We start from the raw sequence: 20,401 nt of genomic DNA on the forward strand, positions 1-20,401 counted from the left end.
ATCACTGCACCTCTAATATCTTGTGCCGGGCTTGCCGGGCGCGTGGTGTTGCCAACGGCGGGGAAATTTTCGAAAGCACCGTCAATTTATTCATATACGGGATTGTCATCACCATAGCTTCGATACTGCGAGCTTGGGATTCCCGGCTTTCGTGACGGGCATCTCGATCGGTGGGACGGTGGGTAGAGGTAGAGGTGGAGGTGGAGGTTGTAGTAGGAAGTTGGGTTTGTAGAGGAGGCAGTCGTAAGGATTCGTCGAACGTGGGTATGCGGTTGTGGTAGATGGGCGTCATGGTCTGTTGCATATGAGTGCTTCGCATAGGTGCAGATTGAGGCGGGCCCATTACACCAGGCCTTGTAGATGGAAGAGGTTGAGGAGGATTCCAGAAGGGACCTGCTGACATTGGGATTTGTTGAGTGCGGGCAAAGCTTTGATGGTTAGAATAAGTCATAGGAGATGCTTGTAGGTAGACTCTCGGATCATTTGTGAAGCGCCGACGTTTGAAATCTGGGGAGGGAGATTGCATCTCGATATCTTGCTCGTGTTCATGATGGGTATGGAGGGGTTGAGGGTATGGGTGTCGCCTGACCATTTGTTGGGGAGGTGGACCTATACGTGGCGAATCTACTCTACCGCTTCCGGGCATTTGAGCGAAATAGCGTTGCCTCTCCAGTTCGCCGGGCTGGGAATGGTACTGTGACTGTTGCGGCTGGTGCTGATTCTGCTGCTGGGACTGGTTATTCGCGCTGAAAGACGGGAGAAGTCTATCGTCACGAGGAACGGCAGCCCCAAATGCCGGCGTAAATGGTGTTAGCGGTGTACTTGGCGTTGAGATGTAACGTCCGTTGCATCTCGGACACCGAATGGGATCGTCCGATGTTGAAGTTGGTGGACGATTACCGACCGCTTTTCCAGCTCTTCGTGGCTGGTAACGATAATTGGGGTATTGTTTTTGATGACGTTGTTTTTCTTCCTAGGTATCATAAAATCAGCATGGTCAAAAATCACGGGCCATTACTATGTTATTTACTTCAGCGAGCCTTCTCCATTCCTCTTTTACGTTTGGAGCCTGCTCTCGCCACTGTTCGCCAATGATCTTTGATATTTCGGGATTTGCAAGACCGGGATGCTGGGCGACGACCTGTGCCTGATAATGTTGACGGTAAAGGATAAATGCTATAAAGAGATGATGTTAGCTTCTGTAGTAAACACAAAGGATGCCATCTCAATAAACAAAGATTAGGATGAACATTGGGTTTCTGGAGCCCTTTTCAACAACCAATCATACGATCATTATCAATCATCATTGTCAAAGAAAAGTTTTAAGCCACGCACCGTTTCGAGGTCGTGGTATCTTTGGGTCAGGTTGACAAAGGCACACTTGTTCTGTGACGGCCGTATCAGAAATTGGCAAAGGTCCTCCGGTGGTACTACTGCTTGTGCTCGCACTATTCAATGCGAGATCTCCGATTCGTGGTTGATTTGCACTCTCAGTATCGAGTGATGCGACTCGCTTTTTCGACAAACGGTCAAAAGTTGGAGGTGAAACTGGAGTTGGAGGCTCTGAAAGCTTGTCTGGGAGAATTGGCCTCAACGAATTCCTCCTACTAGAATCTGTTGAGATACTAATAGGTGATCGAGGCGCATCTCTACCAAAATTACCGTTGGTTCTGCGTGCTTCTGAAATAATTGACATTATGCTGGTTCAATATGAAATTAAAAATTGATGAAGTTTTTGATGTGAATGTCACAAGTATCTAATGGGAGCTCCAGAGTATAATAGATAGAAAGGAAAATAAAGAAGAGAGAAAAGAAGGGTAGAATGGCCTTCTTGATAGTGACGAAATGCTTTGTATGCATTGCCACTGAAATAAAGAAAAGGACAATTCTATAATATCTCAATTCATCCATACTCAAAATCTGGTTGTGTCATTCTGTCCATTCTAGGCATTCTAGGCATTATGGCAAATGTTGGTGTCTTTGTTGTCTCGGGAAGACTGCACAGCTGCAGTTTCGCATGCGTTTTTCTTTGTCTTGAATGAACTCCGTTGCCAATATTCAGTCCCAGTAATATTCCTTAATTCCCAAGAAGTGAAAAATGAAAAGGAAGAAAATGCTTTGGTAACATTGGTTAAATAACCTTGCTTACCAAATAAAGTCGTAACTGGAATGTTTACTTCCAATTTGGGAGGAATTTTATTCCCAATTAGTCTTTAGCTACTTAATCCATGAATAACTGCAAACAGAAAACCCCCTTTAGACGCCAAACGAAGCGAGTAGCTTTTTGATAAACCCCTGTCTCAGTGGGGTGTAACCATGCCAATGAACTGCATCAGCCGCAGCGGATGCTGTCTATGAAATGAACCCATTACCAGCTTCACCGTTCATAATAGCGGCACTCCTCCGTGCATCAATGAACAAATCTTCGCACTCTCCTACATCCATCACATCAATCTGATTGCGCCCGCTTACTCGCGCTAGTATGCTAGATGGCGTTAACAGCTGCAACGCATACCTCAAACTAATTCGTGAACCATGTTCTGTGAGTTTGTCCAATGCAGCTTCAGTTATGGCTAGACCTTCAACTGTAACTCGAATTCGAAGAATTCTCTTTATTTCATCCGCCTCGTAAGCATTTGTGGGAATAATCAAAAGACGAGCCAAAAGATCAGAAGGAATCCCATGTGCCGAAATCAAATCTTCGGTGCCACGGATAGTGCACATGCCACGATTGGAAGCGAGAATCACGATGGGGGAGATCGTTGATTCGAGAGCACGATTCAGATATGTGAAGCATTCAATATCGAGCATGTGAACCTGTAATTTATTAATGATCGAGAACCGGGAGGCGTATTGAAGGCTTGATACATACCTCATCAATAAAAAGCACTCCTGGAACAAGCTCTGCCACTCCTTGGTCAATGTATTTGTTGACCACTTTATTAATCTCCGCTCGTAATTTCTCAGTGATCTCAGTCATCTTTGGTTTCATCAATTGGCCCATCATACTCATTATGTCTTGTCCTCCTTGAGGCCTGGCGTTTGCGATATCCAGGTCATGTAAAGTAACGTCCTGCACTATCTCCTTTTTCTTGTGAACTTCTCCTTTTGGTATTGGTACATATTCTTCCGCCTCCAAGTCGAACTCGGTCGCATATGCATCCGATCTGCCAACGCGTTTACAAGCTCCAGTATTTGCCTCGATATAGATGACATCTCCGACTGTGACTCTTTCCTTTTGTATAGCTTCGTAAATGCTTGGATCCAATCGTAACTTCTTTTGGCCCTTTGCGCTCTTCAACCCGATCAATAATGTGCTGATAGTCTTGCCGTAGCTTCCCAGTGGATTTTCGGCTTCTTCAGGTGTTAATTCTGTAACCTCTCCCTCATAAACCTCCTTCGTCTCGCGAACCTTTAAACCAATGGCTCGTCGAAAATTTTCCATCAGCGCTTCTGTTTTCTTTACTTCCGTCGAATATATTTCGCTTGCGACGATGGGGCAGAATGGCACTTTTGTTCCGAGTTCTTGACTGATAGCTAGGGCAAGAGCTGTCTTTCCAGTTCCAGGTCCTCCTGCGAGTAAAATAGCTCGGCCGGCCATTTTTTGTGAACGAATTAAGTCGACGACCACACCACAAGCCTGTAATTAAAATGTATCAGTAAAAGCCTTGCCGTCCACTATGCCACGCCAACTCACCTCTCGAGCTGCTGCTTGTCCAACAAACCCGCCAGCTTGTCTCTCAGCAGTCCCATCATTTCGAAGTCCGAGACCTTTGATATGCGTATGTGCAGATGTTCGATTGTCGCGGGTGTTACCCTTAACATCGCTGAGGTTTACCATATTTGTGATTTATATGTGGTCAAAATAGAGAGTAATCCTCTTATCAATTTTCAAATATGTTATCGGATACGTAGATTAAAAATATTTTCAAGTATCACGTACTGTACTAGGAAAGAGATTGATTGTAATTGGACAAAATCAATTATTCTTAAATCTTGAAAATGAAGTTATGCCAACCTGAGAATAATTTCGCGGAAGGCTGCACATATAAACGCGACGGAAAATTAAGCGTAGATCGTGATCACGTGGTATGCATAAGGCTGATCATCATGCAGTTTCTATTAGAGTTTTATTAAGCCTGTAGGTGTTTGTGAACTACGGCTATTTGCAGCTTGAATATGAGGCCTCCCGTTAGTGTTGTATCTGGTTGGTAGTTTTTGGTAATCGGTCAAGCTTGCAGTATACATTTGCATTGATCATTTAGATCTCGACGAGGGAGAGGTGCAAAATATACAGAATACTGGTTTGTATTCTGTGTTATATCTCTTCTAACGGCATCATTTAATTGCTCCAAACGACCGACTTTCCAGGCTTCGGCCTCCTCATACCTCCCCAATTCTCGTATCCGTCCCAGTCCTTCTTTTTTAGAAATAAACTCCTTAACGATGCACGATGCTGATATCTGCCCTACCTACGAGCTTATGCAAACGCCGTAAAGTAAACTGGAATCTTATGAAATGTAAACGACAACTCCTATACAAATGAAACTGTCTTCAAACGACCTGCCAATTTTTAAAGAGAGTATGGTATCCCAAACACCAGTAAAACCCACATAATAAAACAAACAAAATATATAATCAATGACAGTCAAGGAACTCTCCATCTTCGCTGGATCTATCAGCCGTCCTTGGGCGTTCGACTAACTCAGTGGGAGATTCGACCATTCTACCGGCCCCTAGTTGACTCAATCTCAACTTCTCATCAAACATGGAAACGAGTCTGTCGGAGTATTGGTCAAGTAGTCCTGCTAGAACTGTCTCACTGATGGATTTGGACTTTTGACTTCTGTCGCCTAATGCTACTGAAGTGAGCCTTAATTCTTGATCTAACTCCTTTAGGCTTTCTTCATCGAAAGTTTCGGTAGATAAAAGCTTTTTCCGGTACGCGCGAAGTGTTCGACAAGCTTGCTCCGTCGCCATGCTAAGTGATCCAAATTCACTTATGCCACTGCTGGAACTTTTGCCCCGACCGCGTACATCAACAGATGCTGTCGATGGACGCCTTACCTCTCTCGTTTGAGGACTGCTTGGACTGCGGGATCTGTTTCTCGGAGAAGTTCTACGACCTGAATCATCTGAAGCGGATGCAAAATGTTTGGATGACATAGCCGGTACAGGTGGAATTGACAAGGTGGGATTTTGATTTGCTAAACCGTGCTTCGAAGTCTTACGTCGAACTACTCTAGGGGGTGAAGACCGTCCAGCAGGTGCAGCCATTGGTGATGCCCGTTGAAACTCGGCAAGCTCAGCTTTCGGCAAGACTTTTCTCAATGGTTGTCGTGAAGTTGTTGATTCCTTTGGTGGTGTTTCATCACGAGTGCCATCATTTGATTCGGATTGAGGATGAGGATAAAGATCCGTCGTGTTGGAAGCAATATCCCACATCATAATTGTGCCATCTAGACCTGTGCTTATTAATATTCTAGATGATGAATTGGTATTCTCCAGGAGCGCCACGCCTGACACAGAAGTACTATGACCCCACTCTCGATCAAGGAAAGATCCAGTATTCCAGTCATAAATACGAACTGACTTGTCGGTAGTGGAGACACCTGCAAGAATCGTACAAGGTCGTCCAGAGAGAGTACCAGGTGTACCCATGGCAAGAGAGTCTAGAGCGACAGCGTCTGCTCCATCATAGTCCGTGGCCCGAAATGAGTTTACAAGACGGCCACTAGCTATCTCATAGGTAGCCACAGTACGATCCAATAAAGACACCACAAGGTTACCTACTTGAGCACCGAGACAAGGCGTCATCGAAACAGGAGCAGCTTTCAAGGTAATGATACGGACTGGTACAGCAGCCAGCACGTCGCCTCCTGCTGCTTCTTTTTTCACGATTTGCCTGATATGAATTGTCCTGTCCATACCGCAAGATATGAGCTTCTCGCCATTCTCGGCGAAAAACAAACCACATACGCCAGCAGTGTGTTCATCTAAGGTTTGTACTAATTCCCACTTATTGAACACTCGACGGAATAATTGAATGGTGCGGTCCCGACTAGAGGAAGCTATCATAGTTGATGTATCGTCCTCGTAGATAGCGATATCTTGAATCTCGGTAGAATGAGCACGAGTCTCAAAAGTACATGCACCAGTAGATGGGTTTAGGATCTTCAATATCCCATGCTTGTCTCCGGAAACCAAGAATAAAGCTTCCTTCGATACTCGTACGACCTGGCATGAATTGGAAGCCTCCTCATCCATGGATAATTGATCAATGCCAATTGTGATCGAACCTCTGCTATTTCCATGCAAGTCCCAGAAGGCAAGGCTGCCATTGACAGACCAAGTGAGAAATGAAGCGCCCATTTGGTTGTTTTCGGGTAGGAGTTGGACACCCATTACCGCATCTCCATGTGCAGGTTGTTGTGTATTTTGAAACCCGTGGTCCGCATCATCGTCGTATTTGCCCCAGATCTCAATCGTATGCCTAGAATCAACCGTAACAAAATTACCTCCGGCGTATCCCATTGCACATAGGTGGCCAGCGTCAACTTCGTCGTTAGATCCATCTATCGAAATGGGTGATAGTGGAGGGGTGCTGGGAGCCAGAAGGGTGTCTAAGGCTGCCGTTTTGACTTTACCATTACGGCCTCCTATCCTTACTTGTCGCGTTTCCATTTCAATAGCAACACATGTGACAGGAAATCCAGTGCTCAAAACTTTTATTAGCTTTTGGCCTTCCGTGCTATCCAGGAGGCAAACGTCTCCCTTTTCTGAACAGACAATCGCCCTGTGGTCAGAAAAAGAAGCCACACAGGTGAAGGTCGCATCTACTAGGGGTCCAAGTAAACAGTTCCGACCGGTGAGAGTTTTAAGTGCTGGCTGTACTGGTATTGGTAAGGGTGTGCCGTCGAGGGCAAATTTTTGTTTAGGTGAGGGACATCGGCCATCTTCAACCCTCCAAACTTTTATGTGACGAGTTCCTACCGTAACTACATTCCCTCCAAGCCATAACATTTGCTTGATGAAACTAGTACATTTGTTGCTTGAATGTAGTTTTACAGTTCCAGCTTTTTGATTGATGGACCATACATGAAGAAACCCATCATTTACATTACCTAAGCTGGCCAAATATCTGCCATCTGGACTGAAAGATATAGCGGCTACGCCAAAGGTATGCTCAGTGAGGATGGCAAGAGGCGTATCTGAAGAACTGTCCTGCAAAGAGAATATAAGAACTCTAGGAGCGTACCCTGTCTGTGTCTTCATCAGCCATTATACATACCTCTATACAGACCTGCTTACCTCGCCCACAGCTAAGAAGCGACCGTCTGAACTCAAAGATACACAGGTAGCCGCTTTTATTCTTTCCCTGCTCGACCATGTCTTTGATGACGAGTCACCTGATTCTAAACTTGTATGTGCGGTGGATGGTGCATATGGAATTGCAGCATCTCGAAATCCTTTTCCGTTTTTGCCATCGCTGGCATTGCTGGCTGGCGTTGAGGGTCCACCCAAACCTACATTACCTGCATTGGCGGCAACTGCTGTTGGAGAAGCGCGGAAGAAACGTTGTGAGTGTTTTCCCTCATCATCAATATCAACCACCACTACTGCGGCTCCAGCTGTATAGGCAAATATTCGAGACGTAGGAAGGCAATCAAAGCATGGTGGAGAGGATACGGTAGTTCCAATTATTTTCTTCAACGATAATCCCAACTCGTAGGGATTTCGGTTCTTATTCGAGGGTCGCGGGGTTCGTGGAAATGGAGAAGGACTAGCTTTCAAGCCGAGACTTGTGTTCGCAGCGAAGGTCCTTGAATTGCTGGGTGTTGAAGCCATTATCGACTATCCATGAAACAACACAAGATAACCTAAATGGAGGGGTCGAAGCTCGACTCGAGTACTCTTCAACTATTACCTGACAATGCTGATTGGTGCTTTAAATATTTTATAGTTTAGGAAAAGAGTTTGATGTGACTTTGAATCGCCTCGGGAGAACAGTAGGGTATAATGAACATGGGAAAATCAAAAACTATCATGACGTTAATTAGCTTGATGAATTTTTCCTATCGTGATTTTCTGTACTCACCGATTATACATAGAAAAAGAAGGGGAGTGGAGGGGAGGGGGCCGAGGAGGGGAAGAAAGGAAAAAAGACGAGAAAGACGCTCAAAACGTTGGTGACCCAATTATTGATGACGATGACGATGAATGAAGTGATGAGGAAACAAACCAGAGAATACAAACCAGAAATCAAGAATATCAAAAGTAAAAGTGGCAGACGAAACCACCCTTCTCCTCTATCGTTTTGTCCTATCCTATCGTGATATACAAATAATAGTAAAATGCTAGGGATCATCAATATTTCGGTGTCGACGAACTGGGATTCAGTTAAAAAAGTGAGAGAAAGGTCTGTGGTTAACCTTGCCCTTGTCTTGATTACCAGGGCATCTTAATCAGGGGAAGGCTCGGGAATGGGATCTAATCCACAACAAATTGATCCTTTTCCAGAACGTTATTGGAAGATTTTAGGTTTAATTGCCAACAAATTAATCTTCCAGTTTTGGTGTTGTAATGTTTGAAAAGGGAAATGAACGTTGTTGTTTATGTTGGTAGCTCTCCAGATTTTCGTTTTCGAATCAGATTTATATTTAAAGATCAATCAACAATGTCATTCATTCATACATCCTCCGTACATATGTTTAGTACGGTTGATTATACTTCCAATCGTGCTCTTACAATGGAGACGTACGTGACCTACTTACGGTGTAATATAGGTAGAAAGAGTACCTAGTCATATTCAAGCACCACCCATTCTATTGGATATATATCTTCCAACGACCCTCGACCCCTAAAATTGGCTAAGACAATCCCCAGATATATCGAATACAACATCAATAGGATGGCAGCAGGCCAATTAAAAATTCGCCGATCAATACATAATCCTGTTCCTGTACATTGGGTAATCTCATAGTCTTACATTAACATTATACACATTCGAGGACAATTCATGATCAAAAAATCCTATCTTCCATCTGATCGTCGAGACTAATCGTCTCTGGCCTCCGAGGTTCGGAAGTTCCAGGTCGACTAGTCGTAAGGACAGGAGCTGCTCTCTTCTTCCATTCCGGTTTGCCCCTACCTATACCTTCCTCTCGCCATCTCTTGGGAGGCTTTACTCCCAATTCAGCATATCTACCCCATACGCTCTTTCCTCTTTGAAACCATCTTCTCTCCCGGTCTGCCTCTTCTTCTGGCTTCGGTACCCATTTAGTTCTCAAGATTCTCCGAATCGCTTCTGGAGATACTTGAAAACGATCGGCCAATGCAGGCGTAGAATATTGCTCTGGATATTGAGCATGTAGTGCTCGAATACCTGCCTGCGCTTCTGGTGATAATTTCTTCATCGGCTTCCAACCCTCAGGGAATTTTTCCTTCAGTGCTGCTTTTTGCTCCATCCAAGTTTTACGATCGGGTGGCGTCCAATCATCACGCACCATGTTTCTCTTCGATGTGCTGGCTTGTGGGGAATACGGCACTGCTACTGCGTTGTCAATTTTGATGCTTCTGAACCTCAATGACTCCACGGGTTTATCCCATCTTGGCTTTTTCATCGGTTTTGAAAATATGTCTATCGGTTCTCCTTGGGTCCATGTCTCTTCCGTTGTCTCTTCCGGGTCAATGAATTTTCTCGATTTCTCTGCTTGCCATGGCTGTTTCAATTCCTTTGATTCCCTTGACTGCGAATTTGCTAACCCGGAACTTGTCTCCGCTGCAAGCGCATCTAAAGACTCGGGTGTGATCTCCATAAACAAGTCGTCCATATCATCAATCTTTTCGGGTGTAGTATTTATGTGCCCTTCCGTCGCAGAAGGAGGTCCTTCTTGATTTTCGATAGGCGCATCTTCGACAGTATCTCTTCTGGGTTCAGATGAATAAGCCGACCAGTATGCTCTCGAGTGCGAAGGATGGAGAGATGGAAGTGAGGGGACATTGAACCTTTGGAAATTGGTTCTTTGTGGTGGGTAAGTGGATGTGCTTGAAGCAGCTAACTCAACTTGGGCTACATTTCGTATAAATAATTGAAGAGTTCTCTTCGTGCAAGAACAAGACATGGCTATTCACACTCTTGGATGAAAAATAAATTTATGCGCTCTGGGAAACATTGGGATTTGATGGAAAAGAAAATCTTCGCCTAAGAATTTGACCGGGGTAACCGGGGTTGGTTCTTATCGGTCAAGATGCTTATCAGGCTCAGGGTTGTAGCAAGGCAATAATGGACCTTCACCACTTCTTCACCCACCAGTGATCTGGCCAAAACTTTGTTGAATCTACCTACCTAGGTACCTATTAACAACACACTCTTTTTTTTAACTTTGGCTTCATATCAGAACGGAATGGAATGGACTTGAATGTAAATTTCTCACTGTCCCAAACATTGACATTCACTGTTGCTATGTCATTTATCCAGATCCATCTGATTTTACATGTTGATTGTCCATCCTCGTTCATACTTTTATTCCAGGAAATGGTTTCTTGCCTGGCTTGGACCACTCTATCTGAAAACTCCAATGCCGAAATACTACCCAGTATCTACATAGCGTACCAGATAGTTGTTAGTCTATGATGCCCCTATACATAGATTGAGTGGCATGAAGCGTCTATTTTTAAACCTAATTTTCCACTTCTTCATAAGTTTATATTGAGCAATTCTCTCTTTGTTTCTTTTCGTCAAACGATTCATAGATTTTCCGTCAAGTATCGCCATTATTCCTATGGCTTGGCCAAATCCTTTCCGCCGAAATGATGAAAATACTCGCAACGCTTGGGGGTACACCTTTCAATGGACTCCTGAGCATCTTACAGAAGAACAAATGCATCCCATGAAGTTTTCATATGATGTACTGGCTGGAGAATGTTTAACTCGTCTAGATAACATATCGCCACCCACGTCTGGAGAATTACCAAGAAATCAAAGCATCCTTCCGGATCAAAAGGAAGGCAAGGAGAAACCCAAAAGAGACTTGTACGCTTTGTTGAGAGATCATTTTTCTGAGGATGAAAAATTGGGAGAATTATGGAAAGAGGTTAACACAATACCGGATTGGGTTGTGAGTGGTCTAGTGACCTTGATATTGGTGATTTTGCTCAATCTATATTTAGGACTGGGATCAGATTGGAAGAGGGCAAGAAGTTTTTTACAGATACGGGGGGCCTGCGTTGACTGGTGTATGTCATCTATATCACACAATTCTATGTGAGATACTGATATGGCAAACAGCTTGCATATCAATCGTTGCTAGGGGGAATGGGTGCAGCTAGAGTTACAGAGGTTCTAGCTAGGACTGGAGGCTTTTCTACAAAGGTAAGATCGTGCCGCGAGAAGTGCGGCTTGAACACGCATATTACCTCTTAGAAGTTTCTTCTTTCTGTTGAAAATGATGTTCACAAGAATACATTCAAGGAAAGGCAGCCTCAATTCTGAATCCTCTCAAAAAAGGCGCATCCTCTATTCCCGATAACCATCTGATCAATTAATAGTCAGCGAGAAGAAGAATGTTTGAAACAACTCAGCACATTCTCCAGGTAACGGAATCCATTGAAGCCATCAAACCCGGTGGTGCCGGCCACATATCCTCTATAAAAGTCCGCCTCCTCCACGCCGCTGTCCGTCGCCGGATTCTTGCCCTAGCCAAAGAAAAACCCTCCTATTATTCCATAGAAGAATATGGTATCCCAATCAATGATCTCGACAGTATAGCAACCATCGGCACCTTCTCCACAACCCTGATATGGCTCTCCTTTCCTCGCCAAGGGATTTTCCTCCGCTCCCAAGAAATAACCGACTACATCGCTCTCTGGCGTCTCGTCGCTCACTACCTCGGCACCCCAACAACTTATTTCTCCTCTCCCACCTCCGCAAAAAATATCATGGAATCTATCCTCCTAACCGAAATATCACCCTCCCCAACCTCTGTAATCCTCGCTAACAACATAATCCTATCCCTCCAAAACCAACCTCCTGCCTACCCCTCCCGCTCCCTCCTAGAAGCCAACGCCCGCTGGCTAAACGGCACCGAACTATCCAACGCCCTCGGACTCGGCAACCCATCTCTTTACTACTGGTCACTCGTAGCAGGCCAATGCATCCTATACATAACAATAAGTTACGTCTATAGAAGCATCGACTACCTCGATCGCAAACAGATCAAATTCCTAAGAAGAGTCTTGCCAATGGTGATACATAGTCCAACGATTGGATTAGCAACCCAAACGGATTTCGCGCTGCAGTATGTTCCGGAATTCGACACGAAGACGGAACTTGGGGAGTATGTGGTGGGCATAAAGCAGAGTGGTGGTGTTGAGAGGAGGTATTTGAAGGCTTTGATTTGGGCGCTGGCGGGGATGGGAATCGGTGGTTGGCTTGTTTGGAAAGGGGTGGGGGGTGTTGTGAGGGGTTTATTGGCTGTGGGGAGGCGTGTGGTTTGGTTGTGGGGATGAGGGATGAGGAGTGGGAGATTAGTGGTTGTATATTTGTAGATTGGTTGTACACATGAGTAGGTAGCCAGCCATGTATATTTTGCCAAAAGAACTCAGCTGCATACAGTAGCGCAATGCCTCACAATTTAAAATGAAATTTAAGAGTATTTAGTGAAAATTCTATATTTCGCATAACTACTCGTCATAGGTATCCTAGCTACATTCTATCCTCGCTATCTCATGTATCATACAACCGCGCCGCATGCCGTCGCATTTGCATTCGCTTTTTCGTGGTAAACGCCAACTTCTCAACTCCTCGCAATGCACCTCTTTAAAAACAACAAAACAGCAAGGAATATCTCTTCTGCTTCGAACCCAAACCAAAACCAATGAAATGCCCCCAAAACTCCAAAAGTAAAATGCTCCTCCAAATTATACCGTATCCGTCTTCCATCATGTCATATACACATCCCTTCCCCTTCTATCTCCAAGCGTCGCCAGTATCTAACACTCCATCAATTCCACGGGTGGTCTCGCTGTATGCGCCAAGATAGGCTTTTCCGTCTCCAAGGGACTCATACCCCAATCATCCCCCGTTGTATCCTCCACCGCTATCGCCGGTAAATTGGGACTGAATCCATGAGCCTGAGGATCATAGATAGTCGTCATACTCGCGCTTCTTCCTCTGCCGTATTTCGACGACGCAGTCGATCCATTATCACTCATAGGGCTAGCGGGTAACTCGGTATTGGGACGATGATGTAATTTAGCCAAGGCTTCTGCCAAATCCTCAGCGTGAACTTGCTTATTGGGCGCATCTTCCATTTTCATTTCCCAGCCATGAGGAGGAGAAGGCGGTGGAGAGATGAAGAAGAGTTTTCCCGCGTCGGGAAGATTGAGATGTGTGTCTTTTGGAGAGATGGATGTAGGTTGACCGAAATATACGCGCACTTGTTCGCCCATTATTTCTTCGCCGTCGAGGATTTGACGGATGCGGATGGCGGATTCTTCGGAGAAGAAGGAGACGATGATGCGGGAGAAGGATTTTAAAGGCGCCCAGGTATGGATGGGTGCGGAGGTGTTGATTAGCTCTTTGATGGATTGGAGGTTATCGGGGCGGAAGATCTCGGTGTCTTTGAGGTTGGTTATGAGGAGGGTGTTGGATGGGGGCGTGGGTTGTGTGAGTGGAGGGAGGTTGGAGAGGTCGAGGGAGAGAGATTTATGGGATCTGCGACGGGAGGAGAGGGTGCTTCCTGTTGGGGAAGTTGGAGTTGACATTGTGATATTTTGCTGTGTATAGTGGTTTGATTGTAACTGTAGTATGTATGTAGATGATGTGCGGTGTAGTGAAGTGTATTTGATAGACAAGTTCTGATTTGTCTTTATACTTTGATTGTGACTTTCGGAAAGAGTTATTCGAAAGGTGTTATCTTTTCTTGTAGATGGATATCTAGATAGATAGATGTGTTCCGTTTATTGATTGATAGAGAGAAGTAGTGATATAAAAAAGAGGAGGGCGAAACAATTATCTTTGTACCTCTCAAAAAATTGGAGCTTGACAATCTGTATCTAGTAGTTTCCGGACATTAAAAGTGGTGGCCGCGGTCTACCAGGGTCCTTCTTTACTGTTTGCATGGAGGCGAATTATTAGTTCTATGGCGCAGCAACACAAATTACCTAGTAGATGAGTGGAGTTTGGCACGCAAAGCAAGCAATGACATTTAGTAAACCTTGTCCACCTCTTTCCACCTTTTTCCACTTTTCCACCTTTCCACCTTTTCTATCTTGTGTCTTGTCGTCTTGTCTTGTCTTGTTGTAGTAGGTAGTATAGAAAATGGAAGTCGACGCATCAATCTAACCGATAATGTGAAAACTGTCAGCAAGAGAACCTTAAGTCCCAAGCCACTAAATCACAAATCAGATTTCACATCTCTTACTCATTAGGCGCTTTCATTCTATCTGGGCGTCGTCTTTTCCGATACGACTACGAAACTACGAAAACATCACCACCAAGAAGCCAAGTGTCTTCTTTCCTTTATCCGTGTTTCTTCCTTTTTTTCATGATAGACCCTTGAGGAAGCGGAGTTTCCGATGGGAAATTGTCAATAACAATCTTAATGATCTTATATTTTGCTGAATTCATTCTTGTGTACATATTCATATCCCGTATATACATACGAAGTACCTGGGGTCACTGGATATCACGGCTAACTTGCACTAACCGGGTATCTGTTATCTTATATCTCATATGATAGTGATTCAGAATTCACATGCGTCGCTTGATTCGATCATACAGCAAAGTGATATTATGTCTCCAGTTCTAATAACTGTAGGAGTGTCTATTGATCTACCTTTGCTAGGACGTCTACAATCACAATATCATTCAACTTCACTCCTATTCATCCATCCACCTATTCACCGTATAAATGCTTAAATGCTGAGCCCCAAGATTACGAAAAGGCAAATAATATGAGAATGGAGATTGAAATGATTACCAGGAGAGGATGTCTTTCACCTCCACATCCAGGCTGCCAGTGTCGATGCCAATGCCAATGCCAGAAAACCCCAAGCCCCAATCAAGAAACATCATTGAACAATTGAAAGCTTAGATCTACTTGTTGTCCATGTCTTTAAGATTGTTTTGATTTCTATATTGTGGGGTTTTACAAACTCGTGTCCTTTAGGATCTTGGAGCTTCCTGGAAAGGCTCCAAAATCTGCAAAGCATCGAAGTTGCCATCGCAATATCTGCAGACTGGTTCTTGCGTGTACTCCGTACAAAATCTCAGTGGAAAAGTTTCACTTGATCGGCCAAACGTAAGTAAGTACCAAGATCAAATTCATTTATCTTGCACATGGCCCAAATACCACACCCGGATTGGCGGCGGGGTTAGATAGATGCATGTACGAGAGTAAGAGATTGGACCCCAGCTGCCCAGCATTTTATCCTGTCTGACAGTCTGAAGCTTCGTCTCCATATTCTCTTGTTGAGGGCGCAGCGGGTAATTAATTCCTCATGGTATAAGCTTTTGGTTATTGGTCCACTCGTCGTCATGATAATCAATGGCGGGCTTTGAATTCTGAAGAAGCGAGAGTATGGCGCGTCATGAATCAATAATGTTACAAATTCCAAAAGTTTCACTTGTCTACTCCAATCAAGCACCAAATGAATGTTAGAAATCATGTAGCTATAGCCCCCGGTGCAACAACATCACCCCTAATACTCAGCCTTCTTTTACACTTCCCCTTGCTAAGTACTGTAGTAAGGAGAAACGAGGTCAACATACATATGACAAACTTCGAGACCGCAAGGACCGTTTTCAATCTTTCAGCAGGTCTCTGGAGGCGTAGTTTATACACTCTTGAGCCTTCTTCCTTCTCATCAATTTTCTTATTCGTATTCTTGCCACGAGGTCTTGTCTGAGTTGATCTCATGTTCTGGCCAAACACAGCCTCCTATCCACATTTTGGTGTACTATGGTTTACCGTAGCTCGGTCTTGGTCCGTATTATATAAGCAACATTCAAAATAAGGATCGGGTAAACCTTTTTACCGATCCTCCGAGACAATGAGGACAAGGAATGTGCTTGAGCCTCTATTCTATCAACCGCAGTATCTTCTGAATTTCTATTGCAAAACCTAAATTCCATCACACAACACCTCAGCCTTGCAGACCGCCTACAGTCTTACCTTCTGGATCCATTTGCGACTCAGCCTGTTTAGGAAATACTCAGTGTTACAATTGAGTTCAGCCTAAGGATTTGTCCGTCCATCTTCGAATTTTCGAGAGTCAATTTCACCGCACGCGCAGCACAATTCGCCCAGCAGCAAATTTCTTTGTTAACTCCGCCGAGATGGATTACGACCCTATGGTAATGGACCAGGAGTCCTCGGGACCTCAAGTCAAGATCACAGAGGTATAATTCCATTTTGTTATAGTTGACTTAAATGGTGTGGAAGCTCACGCGCATTATGTCATAGGCTGGTTCACATCACGTCGACTTTGAATTATCCAATGTAGACCTCTCCTTTGCAAACTCCCTCCGTCGAACAATTCTCTCAGAAGTTCCAACCATTGCTATCGATCGGGTACAAATAGAAGCCAATACGTCAGTTCTAGCAGATGAATTCATCGCCCATCGACTCGGTCTCATCCCACTGAACTCCAAAAACTGTGATGATGTTATTTACACTAGAGATTGCGATTGCGATGGAAACTGTGAACTTTGCAGTGTTACACTTACCCTTCACGCGAGATGTACGGGAGATGAAATTATGAAAGTTTATGCTCGCGATTTGGTGGTAGATCCTCAACGTGCTAATAAATGGGTTGGGAATCCTGTCATCACTGATCCCGATGGACTTGGACCGGTCATTGCCAAATTGAGAAAGGGACAGGAGTTACGCATGAAGTGCATAGCCTTGAAGGGTATCGCAAAGGAACACGCTAAATGGGCACCTACAGCTGCTGTCGGCTTTGAATATGATCCACATAACAAATTGAAGCATATCGATTTGTGGTATGAACATGATGCCGCAAAGGAATGGTACGTAAATGATCCTTTAGTGGGACCGATGAATTATGCTTACTTAGCCACTACAGGCCTAAAAGTAAATATGCGGATTGGGAAGAACCGCCTCAAGAAGGTGCCCCATTTGATTACGACGCCGTACCAAATAACTTTTATTTTGAAGTCGAATCTATTGGTAATCTAGAGCCTGATGCCATTATTCAACAAGGTATCAAGGTCATGCAACAAAAATTGGCTGCGGTCCTTCAGGATCTTACCGAGGGTGATGGACAGGCTAATGGTGGATATGATGCACCTCAAAGTCCGGATGTCGGTATGAATGGCCAAGGTTGGCAGGACGCAGGTTATACTACACCATATGGGGGTGGTAATGCTTGGAGTGGTGCAGGTGGTGCAGCTACTCCGTATGGTGCAACTCCTTATGGTCAAAATGGTCAAAATGGGTGGTAGAGATTATCATTTCGAGGTTGAGGGAATCTGTGATTAAGTACCGAATCCTGGGTTTGGTCTCATAATGCCGGATTATTCAGATGTTTTACACCTCTTTATACTTCTCTTACCTTTGGACCAACATACCTCGATCTTGAAACAGCGCGATATTGAAGAAGCATGAATTTTCCTCCTATCCAGCAGCTGCATACACACAGATCGAGCAATCCGTTTCTCGCACTCATTAGACGGACGGACACCCCAAAAGCAAAAGCAAAAAAATCCAGTAATCTATCTACATAAAATAAAATGTACAATCAATAATTGTATAATTGCATACAATGGGGATGATCGGCATCATATGGATAGGGCTGGCGTTATAGGAAGTGGATAGGACGTTGATGGACGTTGATGGACGTTGATGGACGTTGTGTCACGATTCACCATTAGGTTTGATGGTGTTACGATGGTAGCAAACTGATTAATTAGGAGAACTTAGGCCTTGTGCAAACACGATCAGATTTCATCGAATTAGTATGTGATCTTGGTCACCTTAAGATCGTATGCGCACGCACCATCAGAAATCACGTGATAAGGAGCCCTAGAAGCCCTCAAAGCTCCTAGAGCTCCAGGAGCCCTGAGGAGCCAGAAAGCTCCTGGGGGCTCCCTTTATCGATCATTATATAGTCAGAGTAGTTTCATGGTTTAGGAGCTTCGTGCTCAACTTAGTTATCAATTAGTTTACCTACATTCTATTTGATCTAGTAACGAATTCACTTTCAAGTGAATACCAATGATAAAGCCTTAACCCATAACTACCAACCGACTAACCTTAGGCAGCCGCTGCCTCCAGTATAGTATCGTTACACGTTGATTGAAATGATATAATTACATTAATTATATAAAACGAAAGTATAAAAATATAAATATGATTATATTACTCAAATCTTTAGATTTATCTTAACTTATGTATTAATCAATGAATTAATCAATCAATAAATTACTGAATAAACAAATAGAATTGTTACGTTGTAACATTATAAACTATTATCACGTGTTATAGAATCACATGGATAGTCTTGTGAGGGAGCGAGGGAGCGAAGGAGCGAGATTCGAATCTCGCTCCCCAGCTCCATCGCTCCAATGTTGGAATACGAAGGTCTCAAGATCAAGATCAGTCATTTAGTATACTCTACTATTAGGTTACGAATTTGCATATCATTATGGCCATTACTTCAGTCCCTGCCTGGACGCCTAGTTATAACACAACTCGAGGACCCTAGAGCACTTCCCGAGTGATCTAGCCGCCAAACCTCGTAACAAGTAATTATAATATAATTATTTAATAATTAATAAATCAAATCAATTGAAATTTTAACTATCACATCATTATATAATTATTGTTAAAAGGAATGATCTTATGTTACGAGGTTTGCCGTCTAGATCACGTGGAAGTGCTCTAGGCTCTCGAGATGGTTTATAACTAGGCGTCAAGCAGGGACTTAAGTAATGACAATAATGATATGCAATTCGTAACTAATAGTAGGATATACTAAATGATTGATCTTGAGCACGAAGCTCTATACAAAGGGAATCCATCTTGATTATATAGACCTTCATGCCTATGGCTAGTCAGGACCGCGCAGCGGTCCTGGACAGCCAGCGTTCCTCAGCGGTCCATAACGTGACTTTAATCACGTTACCTTGGTTTAGTCATGTGACGCGGCATAGAAGATAGCCGTTGTAACATCCCATTAGTGGCTCACGTGCACTAGCCCTGTATATAAAGACCTTCTTACTTAGAATCTTCTTAGTTCTTTAGTTTTAGATTCTAAGTAATTGAATTGACTCCGTTTACGACTTTTCCGTCACATTTATACACACACACAAACAAGATACCAAGATAACAAAGCAAATAAAACAAAACAACAGTGAGATAGAAAATAAAATATAATAATTACCATATACCAAAGGAGTAGCGTAGACATAGCGCTTCCCAACATTCTAAACACCATACCCAATCCAAACCCAATGGAATCCTATGCATACGTGCATACATGCATACAGCATCCTATATCAAAACCCCTATGGAATCCAAAAAACACCATGTAATAAATAATGCACAAAGTAAACCACCTACACCCATTTTAAAGCTCCGACACAACTCAAACCTAAACTTAAACTTAAACACAAATCAAGCATATCTAACACTAGGTTGCCAACCCCCCGGCGGTTCTTGTCTCCACCTTCCATCGACCCAATTCCCTCCACTGGGACCCGGTGCACCCATTCCTCTTCTTCCACCAGTCATAGGAGGAGCTGGCCACATGTTTGGACCCTGAGGCCAACCTTGTTGATTCATTGCTCTTTCCTTTGCTAATCTAATTGCTCTTCTCCTTCTTATACTACCCACGATACAACTGAGTAATGCAAAGATGATAAGCGCTCCAACCGCACAAGCGACACCGATAACGAGATTTCTATGTTCTTCAATCCAGGAGGTGATTTCTTTACCGACGGATGCTCCTTCGCAGCCACCATTTGAACATCTGCCACCACCTTGACAAGGTGTACCATCGAGGAAGTTTTGTTGCATAGAGTAACAAACATTTGGGCCGAATTCGGGAGAAGCACAAGAGATTTGACAACCAGAGGATGAACAGGCATATGTATCGTTTCCTGTGGTGTATGACCCCATAATACTTTTGCATTGGAGATCACGAGAAGTACTTTGGCCTGAAGCGCAAGCCAATGAGGAAGAACCACCACAAGAAGTTCCTATCATGAGTTAGAATAGATTCAAAGTAGGAAGATGAATGAGAAATCTTACCATCAGGAGCAGTAACATCTGCAGGACAGGTAGCAGCAGTCGATGGTCCTATTTCTCATTGATCTTAGTACCCAAATCTATTATAACTCACGATAAACCCTCTTGTGGTGGTTCTTCCTCAT

The 20,401-nt window shown here is 43.8% G+C and overlaps 9 protein-coding genes across 9 annotated transcripts; 3 read left to right on the forward strand and 6 right to left on the reverse strand.

Annotated features, from left to right (window-relative positions):
• Nucleotides 1–997: 997 nt before the first annotated feature.
• Nucleotides 998–1,696, reverse strand: SS1G_05340 (hypothetical protein; the record flags this gene model as incomplete). The annotated part of the gene is made up of 2 exons (XM_001593862.1): nt 998–1,176; nt 1,336–1,696. The coding sequence occupies 2 exons, from the start codon at nt 1,694–1,696 to the stop codon at nt 998–1,000; spliced, it is 540 nt and encodes a 179-aa protein (XP_001593912.1).
• Nucleotides 1,697–2,352: 656 nt separating this feature from the next.
• On the reverse strand, nt 2,353–3,841 carry SS1G_05341 (conserved hypothetical protein; the record flags this gene model as incomplete). The annotated part of the gene is made up of 3 exons (XM_001593863.1): nt 2,353–2,817; nt 2,873–3,640; nt 3,698–3,841. The coding sequence occupies 3 exons, from the start codon at nt 3,839–3,841 to the stop codon at nt 2,353–2,355; spliced, it is 1,377 nt and encodes a 458-aa protein (XP_001593913.1).
• Nucleotides 3,842–4,638: 797 nt separating this feature from the next.
• SS1G_05342 (hypothetical protein) lies at nt 4,639–7,848 on the reverse strand (the record flags this gene model as incomplete). The annotated part of the gene is made up of 2 exons (XM_001593864.1): nt 4,639–7,224; nt 7,312–7,848. The coding sequence occupies 2 exons, from the start codon at nt 7,846–7,848 to the stop codon at nt 4,639–4,641; spliced, it is 3,123 nt and encodes a 1,040-aa protein (XP_001593914.1).
• Nucleotides 7,849–9,023: 1,175 nt separating this feature from the next.
• On the reverse strand, nt 9,024–10,124 carry SS1G_05343 (hypothetical protein; the record flags this gene model as incomplete). The annotated part of the gene is made up of 1 exon (XM_001593865.1): nt 9,024–10,124. The coding sequence occupies one exon, from the start codon at nt 10,122–10,124 to the stop codon at nt 9,024–9,026; it is 1,101 nt and encodes a 366-aa protein (XP_001593915.1).
• A 660-nt stretch (nt 10,125–10,784) lies between these two features.
• On the forward strand, nt 10,785–12,510 carry SS1G_05344 (hypothetical protein; the record flags this gene model as incomplete). The annotated part of the gene is made up of 3 exons (XM_001593866.1): nt 10,785–11,120; nt 11,291–11,374; nt 11,551–12,510. The coding sequence occupies 3 exons, from the start codon at nt 10,785–10,787 to the stop codon at nt 12,508–12,510; spliced, it is 1,380 nt and encodes a 459-aa protein (XP_001593916.1).
• A 483-nt stretch (nt 12,511–12,993) lies between these two features.
• Nucleotides 12,994–13,767, reverse strand: SS1G_05345 (hypothetical protein; the record flags this gene model as incomplete). Its single annotated transcript, XM_001593867.1, has 1 exon — nt 12,994–13,767. One exon carries the CDS (start codon nt 13,765–13,767, stop codon nt 12,994–12,996), a length of 774 nt encoding a protein of 257 aa, XP_001593917.1.
• Nucleotides 13,768–16,342: 2,575 nt separating this feature from the next.
• SS1G_05346 (hypothetical protein) lies at nt 16,343–17,470 on the forward strand (the record flags this gene model as incomplete). The annotated part of the gene is made up of 3 exons (XM_001593868.1): nt 16,343–16,405; nt 16,470–17,035; nt 17,092–17,470. The coding sequence occupies 3 exons, from the start codon at nt 16,343–16,345 to the stop codon at nt 17,468–17,470; spliced, it is 1,008 nt and encodes a 335-aa protein (XP_001593918.1).
• Nucleotides 17,471–18,518: 1,048 nt separating this feature from the next.
• SS1G_05347 (predicted protein) lies at nt 18,519–18,732 on the forward strand (the record flags this gene model as incomplete). Its single annotated transcript, XM_001593869.1, has 2 exons — nt 18,519–18,608; nt 18,652–18,732. 2 exons carry the CDS (start codon nt 18,519–18,521, stop codon nt 18,730–18,732), a joined length of 171 nt encoding a protein of 56 aa, XP_001593919.1.
• Nucleotides 18,733–19,643: 911 nt separating this feature from the next.
• Nucleotides 19,644–20,401, reverse strand: SS1G_05348 (hypothetical protein; the record flags this gene model as incomplete). Its single annotated transcript, XM_001593870.1, has 3 exons — nt 19,644–20,227; nt 20,280–20,327; nt 20,371–20,401. 3 exons carry the CDS (start codon nt 20,399–20,401, stop codon nt 19,644–19,646), a joined length of 663 nt encoding a protein of 220 aa, XP_001593920.1.

The sequence above is a fragment of the Sclerotinia sclerotiorum genome, genomic scaffold (assembly GCF_000146945.2).
Source record: "Sclerotinia sclerotiorum 1980 UF-70 scaffold_6 genomic scaffold, whole genome shotgun sequence".
Taxonomy (NCBI): Eukaryota; Fungi; Ascomycota; class Leotiomycetes; order Helotiales; family Sclerotiniaceae; genus Sclerotinia; species Sclerotinia sclerotiorum.